Consider the following 10,288-nt stretch of genomic DNA (forward strand, 5'->3'; position numbering starts at 1 on the left):
GGCAACGCCGTCAAGACCACCGCTCACACCGCGCTTTCGCTCCCGCTGGAGGTCAGCGAGGCCAGATCGCCCAGCACCCGACACCCTGTAGGCCAAGGCCGACACCTGCCCGCCCCAGCAGTCAGCAGACCCTGAGGTCAAGGGTCGAGGTTCAAAGGTGACAGGTGACTCACAAGAACTGCTGCTGGCAGCCCATTTAGAACGCCATTCAACCCAAACTGGCCAAGGAGGCCTGGGTGAGGACCGTATCACAGAACATGAATGTACTGACGCCACCTCTGGCATCTCTTAGCTTTCAAAACAATGGAGCGGATTCTGTGATTCTAGACTCGATGAAAATGGAGCGGATTCTGTGATTGTCGACTCGATGAAAAGGACTGTATGTTGTGGCTAAAGGCCCAGACAGGGATGCAACTGTTGTGTTGCTTTTGGAGCGGAACTCAAACTCTTCAGCCTTTGGAACGAATGCACTGATGAAATGCACTGGTTGAACATTCAGCAGTTTCTGCAGTCTGGTCTGAAACTGACTGATCCTTTTGTCCACAAACCACCAAATAATTACGTCTCGGCAAACACAGGAATGGATCCAAGCACACAGGGACACAAAAGACTGTGGAGTCACCCCAGCACAGCTAGGGTCTAAGGTCCAGTGCTTTCAAACGGCTTCATCTGACCGGGCACAGTGCCTCAGCCATCACTGAACTGACATGGCTTGGGCACACACTCAAGCTTTCAGTCACAAGCATGGCACTGTGTGTGTGTGTGTGTGTGTGTGTGTGTGTGTGTGTGTGTGTGTGTGTGTGTGTGTGTGTGTGTGAAACCACATGAGGAAGGCTGAAGGGGAAGTGGAAAGAAGAGTGTAATTTGCTGGTCAACCTGTAATAACTGTGTTGGCTGCTAACTGGCCAACACCAAATTGAAATGTTCTAGAATTCTACTGTGCAGATCCAGAATTCAAACTGACCATGGTCATGTATTTCATATTCGTATTGCATCATCGAATGGAACTCCCAACATTCTAATCACACATTCCACACTCTTCAAAACACCCTCTTACGTACAGGCTGACGACCACACCAGAATGTCTGTACCATATATACAGACCAAACCAATTGAATGTTTTTATGGGGGTGTATCAGAAACCATTTCATAGTTCAGTCCATTTCATGGGAAAGGACAGAGACAGCTAAAGGTCATTTTGAGGCAATGTTATGTTCAAACTGTGTTTGAAATTAGCACTTCAATAGTGAATCCACTGAAAAAAAAAAGCCCACACAAACAAACAAAAACACTGCATGTATGTGTATGTGTACCACTAGATGTGAGGATGGTGTTTGTGTCGTTGGGATTTCCTGCACTGCGAAAGCATGAAGTTTAATATTGCACAGCATACTGTGATAAGCTGGATGGGACTCAGTTGCCACGGTTTATTCTGCCTCTTTTGTGTGTAAACATTGACAAACGAGTAACGTGAAAAACAGTGTGTGGAGTTGTCTGTTAGACATTTTTTCATTTCAATGTTCAAATCGATGTTTACTTTGTTGTTGTAGTGATGTGGCTTCCCTGTAACATGACTCTTGTCATTGTGGGATGTATGTATGTATAGGGCTTTAAGAAAACAAATGTGTCCTCCTTCTGACCGCTGATCTGCACTAAATGATGGTTTTCTTAAACAAAGTTTGGGAGGAGCCCACTGGGATGACTGACAGCTGTCACTCACCCCACTTCTCCATTCTAGGAGATTGACACCTGCCTTACCCTGCCAATAGGCCAGGCAGGCGTCCCGGGACTACGGCCAGCTACAAAGCAAAACATGTATATATTATCATTGTGTGTATATAATGATGTACTACCAGAGCTCTAAATCAAGCGAACCAGTGACCCTCCCAAACACTGGCTGTGTGTGTCAACCCCCCGGATTAGCAACCATCCCAACGGCATCCGCTCCACAAGCGCCAGTCATTCCACAAAACCACAGCTTGACATGACTGGGAGACGTGCATGCATGTTCTTGGGAAGATTACCGTCAGCCAATTAATGTCGAAGGGGCCATTCCAAAGTTGACCAACCAGATGAGGTTATCGCTACCCTTATTTGGTCGTGTTTGTTGCAGCCCCTCCCGCTGTTTCGGGAGCGCTTACGGAGCAGAACAATGGCACGTGCAGGAGAACCACGCCGCAATAGTCCACTCCGTTACCCTGGCTGCTGTCTGGAAAATTCCGATTCCAAATTCCAATCTGCCAAAGTAATAGATGTGAAGGCAAATGAAGCCAGTGCCTCACAATCACACACACTGACTGGTCAGGGGGGGGGGGGGGGGGGGGGGGGGCCTCTCCATGAAGCTCCATGTCTGTCTGTTCTTTGAAAGTGACTGACCAAAGGAAAACATGTGTTTATTCTCTCATGCTTGTATTGATGTACTAAGTGCAGTCTGAACATGACTGGGTATTGGGGGGGGGGGGGGGGGGGGGACTGGCAGATTTCAAGCTTCTATTGTTAATAGTGCAGTGAAATAGCTACGTGACAGAGAAACAAACGTTCAATTAAGGTCAGTATAGTCAGGAGAGAAAAGGTTATCTGACTGGCAGTATAATCTGAAGACATCTTGTGAAGCATCTCGAAGGACAGACGAACCAGCACAAAGATGGAGAGAGTGATTACTATGGCGTATACGCACTTCAGATAAACTGCAATCTTGACATGCGATACATTTAACACAACAGTCGGTGTGAGTAAGCGCTTCTCTAGCCGTATGGCCCTTCAAATGTTACAGGTGGTGTGCGCGGGCCTGTGTGTGTGTGTGCTTATCTGTGTATGTGTATCTGTGGTGAGAACTTATGCCCTGCGCTGACGTTGGTTAGGACTCTGCATGACGTTACTTGTGGTGCCCATTGCTGGTGTTTGCTGAAGCTGAACATGTCGCGAGTTTGTGAACAGCGCTGCAGCTTAGCGCAGCCCTTTCAGCACCATTAAGGGCCGATCTCTGGCAGGTAGAGCAGCTACTTTAGCATCGCTATAGCGTCTGCCCAAATAAACAGATCATAAAAAGGGATTAGAGGGGCCGATCCAACTGCAGTTAGGTGTATCCGTTTTGGGTAAACTGATGGCGTTTGGCAGCACCATTGAATGCACTGTACACAGACACCGGCGCCTGTTTTAATGGTGACACTGCTGGGAGAGCCATGAGATAAATGATACATGCCTGGGTCCATGTTTAAATAAATAAATAGCTGTGTTCAAAAGGAGAAGCAAAGACTAATGTGTCCATGCCTGGGTCCATGTTTAAATAAATAAATAGCTGTGTTCAAAAGGAGAAGCAAAGACTAATGTGTCCATGCCTGGGTCCATGTTTAAATAAATACATAGCTGTGTTCAAAAGGAGAAGCGAAGACTAATGTGTCCATCCCTGTGTCCATGTTTAAATAAATACATAGCTGTGTTCAAAAGCAGAAGCGAAGACTACTGTGTCCTGTCCAAACACACGATCTGGAGTCAGCTGAACCGTTACATCACACCCAGGTCACATGATGCAACGGCTAGACGAGACATGTTCCCTATAGTTTAAGAAGAACTGAGTATGTGCTGTAAACGTGTATTCTTCTGCAGGAGGGAAGGAGAGAGAGAGAGAGAGAGAGAGAGAGAGAGACAATCAAACCAGTGCTCTGGGTCTGAAATGTGAAAACCCTCATACAAATGCATACTCACAAATATACTCTGATTCAAAATCTTTCTTTGGATCTATCGCACTTATTATTATTCTCTGGACCACAGTCAGTGAAAAATGATTTCCAGACCAAGGCGGGACAGAGAACGCATCTTTTTCTTTTTTTTTTTTTCTTTTTTTCTTTCTTTTCCAGCTCTCCAGATGTTTCTCTTGCACGATGATGTGTTGAGTATTATGGAGTTGATTATAGGCTCAAAATACTGGTGTTACATTACAGCTTAGTCACACTCTGTGCGTGACTCTTGCCACCACTGTACAGCACTGAATGCCTCCTCAATGCTCCTTCAAAGATACATTTCTAATTAATACACAAACTAAATACATTCACCGTCAATACAGAACACTCATTTTAAAAGGCAGCGTAGTGAGAGACACTCCGTGGGTCATGTTACAAAAGCTTTGTCTATGTGTTGACAATAGGACGCCAACAGGAACGACGAGTTTTTTGTGGTCATTCTGCTGTCCCCGTTGTGCAGGCGGCGGAGACTGTGGTCGAGCACAGCGTCCTGAAAGTAGATCAAATCTGAGGAATTGAGAAGTTGCGTTGCTTTTCAGAGCTCACAATAACCCCCCCGTTAATCTTGTCTGTGATTATCAGTGGCAATGGACCAACATCTAGATTGCGTGAACCACATACACATAAAGAAGGAAACAACACAAGGTGACGTCAGCGGTCCATGTCCATTTCACAATCATGGCATCGAGCCTATCTATCTATCTGATTTGTTTAAGTTGTGCTAAGACCCTGGAACATGAATTCGGAGCTCAGTAACTCTCAAACTCTGTGACTCAGTCGTCCCAAAATGACAATTTCTCATCTCTTTCTTAATTAGCTAATCCGGTTTTCGTGGAAGATAATGGTGCAATTGATTCAGTGTCGCAGTTCAATAGTGAGCCAGGAATCATGACCCCGTGACTGGAGATGAAGTTCCCAGAAGACAGGCGCTCATGAGTGCGAGTGTCCCTATCTGACAGGGAATAATGCAGGTCAGGGCAAGATAAACACGACTTTCTGTAAACAGGCTCTTGAAGGGAGATATGTAGATTTGTTTGATAAAGCTCATTTACTTTCTGTGGCACATCTTGTGTGTTGCAATTGCAGCATGTGCCATTGTACTACACATACACATCAAGCTCACTAACAGGCATGTCATGTTGTTGTCAAGACATGTTTCCAGCAGTTTGGCCTATTTTATTGATGGGGATGGAATTAACAGTTATTTTATTGATGGAATTAACAGTTATTTCATTGCATGGAATTAACAGTTATTTTATTGATGGAATTAACAGTTATTTCATTGCATGGAATTATTAGTTATTTTATTGAATTGAATGAACAGTTATTTTATTGAATGGAATTGTTTTTAATGTGTCAGAATAGAGTACAGAATCTGTAGAGTAGTACCTGAGCAGTCTACAGTACTTACATTGTTACCCCAAATTGCCCACTGCTTGACCGTACAGGTAAAAAAAAGCCTGTAATTTTCTCTGGCAAATATGGAAAAGATATTTATAAACCCATAAGTCAGCTCTCCACTACATTCTCCTTTGCTGGAGTAACACGTATTTCTCTTTTCTCCCTGGGATTACGATTTAAATGCATTGCGTGAAATGAAATGATTATTAGAAATATGCATAGACATGCCCAATAAAGCCAAAGGTCATGGTGTATTTTTAAGTTTCCTTTTGTGGTTTGAAAGCCTAATATAGTAGCATCTGTTCATTTGATCACGTGTGATTCTCTCCTTCACCTCTCTCCATGACCACCGCTTTAACACAACAGACTTGAGGGAGGTCAGCCCTATGATAGGTCAGGGGTTTTAGCATGGAGATGGGTTAGGGTTAGGGTTAGGGTTAGTGGTTTTGTGGTTTGAAAGCCTAATATAGTAGCATCTGTTCATTTGATCACGTGTGATTCTCTCCTTCACCTGTCTCCATGACCACCACTTTAACACAACAGACTTGAGGGAGGTCAGCCCTGTGATAGGTCAGGGGTTTTAGCATGGAGATGAGATGATGGCCAAATATAACATAATGCTGAGAAGGTTTTAGTTGACGCTTGTAGGTGTCAAAGGTCAAAGGTCAACTTCCATCACACGCACTCGCACCCTTGCATCCTTACAGGGCACTTTAAGGCACTAATGCTGTGATGTAGTTGAGCAGTGACCAACAGGATGTCCAAGTCTAGATGCAGTTTTCCTCCTTCACCGGGCGTAAAGCTCTCTGTGGATGAAAATACCCTACAAAAACACCCTACATTAGCCATTATCGGCCATATGCATCTTTTCCTCGCGTCGAATAACGCTGACTGGGGCTTTTTAAAAGGCCGGGGAGCGCTTCTCGTCTTTCTGCCAAGCACAGGCCCATTACCCGCCCCCTAATCACCCCTTGATTTGATTAGAGACGTGCAACGCCGCTGGAGCCAACATTCAGATGTGCTGAACAGAGTCGGTGCTTCTAGAATGAGCCAACGCTCCACGCCATGTTTCCCCACCAGGCCAGAGGAGGTCACCATGTTTACAGGAAGTGAGCTAAATACCATTGTTGACAGGTTGAGTCATGCTTTCTACTCTCAGCTAAAACCATTTGTTTCTCCCAAGACGCTGATCGAGGAGCAAAACCGCTGATGTGTCAGTTTTACGAGTCTCAAAGTTACAAGGTTTCCTCCACTGACAGACCTGACTCAAGTCTCACCGCCGGATCAAGTCCTTTTCTCCTGAGAGGTCGTACATCACTCTGTTAGCACCCCTCTGTTGACTTTGACCTTTGACCTAGCTTAGAGAGCATTGAATGTCACAGAGCCACTGACCCTGGCTGGACACACTGGTTTTGAGATGAATAAGAGTCACATGGCCACCTTAAATGCTCACCACACCACAGTCATAAGAGTTTGGATTGGAAGCATCAATTCAGGAGCTCACTGCTGCTCCAGGCATTAATGAATACCATATGGCAATATCTAGTTTCTCTAGTTTATCATCTCATTCTCTTCTGGTTCTGGGGGAGTGGTAACACTGTCCTCCAGGAGTCAGCTGGTTTGAGGCGGAAGCAATGTGGTCTCTGGTAATGCAGGGCCAGGGTTAGGGTTAGGGTTAATCAAGGTGTGAGCGATGACGAGGTGTGGGGAAGATAAACCTGCCACGTCTATGTGACCTGCATGACGTCATCCAAGACGCATTCTGTTATTCCGTCGTCAATGCCATAAAAAGGACTGTATGTAGTTCATGTGGAGTGTGTGTGAGGACTGTATGTAGTTCATGTGGAGTGTGTGGAAGGGGACTGTATGTAGTTCATGTGGAGTGTGTGAGGACTGTATGTAGTTCATGTGGAGTGTGTGAGGACTGTATGTAGTTCATGTGGAGTGTGTGGAAGGACTGTGCTGTATGTAGTTCATGTGGAGTGTGTGTGGACTGTATGTAGTTCATGTGGAGTGTGTGTGAGGACTGTATGTAGTTCATGTGGAGAGTGTGGAAGGACTGACTGTAGTTCATGTGGAGTGTGTGTGGACTGTATGTAGTTCATGTGGAGTGTGTGGAAGGGGACTGTATGTAGTTCATGTGGAGTGTGTGAGGACTGTATGTAGTTCATGTGGAGTGTGTGTGGACTGTATGTAGTTCATGTGGAGTGTGTGTGAGGACTGTATGTAGTTCATGTGGAGTGTGTGTGGACTGTATGTAGTTCATGTGGTGTGTGAGGACTGTATGTAGTTCATGTGGAGTGTGTGGAAGGGGACTGTATGTAGTTCATGTGAGTGTGTGGAGGACTGTATGTAGTTCATGTGGAGTGTGTGAGGACTGTATGTAGTTCATGTGGTGTGTGTGAGGACTGTATGTAGTTCATGTGGAGTGTGTGTGGACTGTATGTAGTTCATGTGGTGTGTGAGGACTATGTAGTTCATGTGGAGTGTGTGAGGGACTGTATGTAGTTCATGTGGAGTGTGTGGAAGGGGACTGTATGTAGTTCATGTGGTGTGTGGAGGACTGTATGTAGTTCATGTGGAGTGTGTGAGGACTGTATGTAGTTCATGTGGAGTGTGTGAGGACTGTATGTAGTTCATGTGGAGTGTGAGGACTGTATGTAGTTCATGTGGAGTGTGTGTGAGGACTGTATGTAGTTCATGTGGAGTGTGTGGAAGGGGAGCAGGCCTGCGTCAGATAAGTGAGGGAGGTCTTTTTCTCCTTCATTAGAGCGAGGAATTGATAACACTAGACGGTAATTACAGTGGCACACGGACAACAAACATATTTTCCAGCACAAGGCATGAGCAAGCGGGGGTGGGCTGTTTCACGCACTCGTTGGCTCCGTCTAGCTCTCTATATTTCCATTGCGTCTGCTGCTCACTGGCGAGGAATGGCCACCGGCGTTCGCTCGTGATTTACACGCGTTTCACACAAGCAGCTCATCCTGAAACTGCCACGACTCAGGGGGGCATAAAGGAGCACAGAGTGGAGAGAAGGGTGTGACACGCATGCCGTGAGAACTGTGACGGTGTGAGCTCAGGCAAGATAATAAAGTCTGTGAGAGGGACAGTTACTTTATCAGATCAGATCGGATCAGGCTACATCAGAAGGAAAGGATAGCTTTCATCTACAAATGCACCTAAGGTCATAATATGTGATCCATCAAACATACTTACGTGCACAGGTACAAGCACAAACTTTACACATTTGAATATCAGATAAACAAATGATACGAATATCTAAGGTCTTACGCTAGTTAGTAGTGTAGAGGTTTCTCTTTGGTATAGAAAAAAAACTGCCTCGTCACCCAGGGCCATGTTGTAGCTTGTTATGCTACATGCCACACACACACAACTACTAACCATCAACTGCCTGGCTTCCTGTCCCTGTGGTGGGTGCTTGTACTGAACTCGCAAGCTCGGCTTCTGAACCCTCTGAACCCCTTGTCTTTAGCTGCGCACGGACTTCTGTGGTTTACCCTATCTCTGCCTCAATCTCATTTCTTTTTTTCAATTGCTTTTCTTCATCTTCATTTTGTTTACTTGTATTTGTTGTGTAAGCTGTTGTTGGCAATGGGCAGTGTTTACATATCTGTTGGTTGTTTATCCGCCATTGATGTAATTAATGTAAAGTCCTGACGCCACTCACTGAAGATATTGAGCTTGACGAGTGAGTGTCTGTGTGTGTGTGTGTGGGGGGGGGGGGCATGTGCACGAGCAGTGACTGACACTCCATCAGACACTCTGGCCTGGCTCTCATTGGCTGAGTAGTGAATGACACTCCATCAGACACTCTGGCCTGCCTCTGATTGGTTGAGCAGTGACTGACACTCCATCAGACACTCTGGCCTGGCTCTGATTGGTTGAGCAGTGACTGACACTCCATCAGACACCACTCCTGGCACTGATTGGTTGAGCAGTGACTGACACTCTGGCCTGGCTCTGATTGGTTGAGCAGTGACTGACACTCCATCAGACCCCTGGCCTGGCTCTCATTGGCTGAGCAGTGACCGACACTCCATCAGACACCCTCCTGGCTCTGATTGGCTGAGCAGTGACTGACACTCCACCAGACACCCCTCCTGGCTCTGATTGGTTGTGGTGGATTCTTGGCAATGGCATTAGGAGCAGTGGGTGGAGCCAGAGGAGCCTGATGATGTCACAGATGATGTCTCGTGGTGCACTAGTGGCAGGACATAATGACCGTGTTGGCAAATATGACAAAAACGTATTTAAATATGGGTCACCTATGGCACCTTTGCAAGAGCCCTTCCGTCTGTGAGTGAGACTACGAAACAGAGTGGGGAGGGTTTGGTTTGTGAAAGGTTCCACACACACTCATTTGGCCGGCGACTGTCTCTCAGGAAGTGTATTCACACAGAAATTAACCAATTAATCTGGAACAAGTTTTTTTAATGAACGTTGGCATGACTACCAGGCGCATCGTAACGTAATGATTTCGGATTGTAATGTAATTAATTTATGTTAAACAAGTTAAAGTTGATTTTCTTCTCTGGATAATTGGAAGGGGGGTGGGGGTCCCAGTGTTCCACGTCAACCAGACGCCACTGGCAATGTGGTTGGCAGACAGTATTCATCAAAACCATTACACATCATAAAATAAAAACAATGCGTGGACAATGGACAGACATGCCCATAACATGCGGTAGATGTCATCATATTAAAGGTGCAATGCGATCTACAAACACTAAAGAGGCCATTAATCCTTTAATTAAATTGTTCAAATGTGTGTGCATTGTTGTGCAACAGCAAGTAGACCTACGGTCTTTGCTTGTGTCCATGTGTTCTCACACCAACATGGACCACCCAGGCACATGCGTGCCAGCAGACATCACACCCAGAGAAGCGTGACAGAAAAGGGCATTGAATCCCAACATACAGCGCGGGGGGGGGACGGAACAGTCATTCTGGAGCACAGCCAAATCTCTCAGGAGGGGCAGGGGATTATATAAGGAAAGTCTGTTTACAGATCAACATATTAGTTCCCCCCAGAACTCTGGGTCACCCCAGTAACCTCTGACAGGCCACTCCTTGCCACAGACAATGGCAAACAGCTGTTTCAAAAAACCGGCCACATAAGAAAA

General features: G+C 45.8%; 1 protein-coding gene across 1 annotated transcript in view; it reads left to right on the forward strand.

Moving 5' to 3' along the window:
• ptgir (prostaglandin I2 receptor) overlaps positions 1 to 2,292 on the forward strand; it is a 45,504-nt gene extending 43,212 nt beyond the window's left edge. Inside the window, exon 3 of the mRNA XM_012826929.2 lies at positions 1 to 2,292. This exon is cut by the window's left edge and continues 165 nt beyond it. Coding sequence (XP_012682383.2) covers positions 1 to 135 — 135 coding nt within the window. The 3' untranslated portion in view covers positions 136 to 2,292.
• Positions 2,293 to 10,288: the final 7,996 nt, after the last annotated feature.

Source organism: Clupea harengus, chromosome 9, assembly GCF_900700415.2.
Source record: "Clupea harengus chromosome 9, Ch_v2.0.2, whole genome shotgun sequence".
In the NCBI taxonomy this organism is placed as follows: domain Eukaryota; kingdom Metazoa; phylum Chordata; class Actinopteri; order Clupeiformes; family Clupeidae; genus Clupea; species Clupea harengus.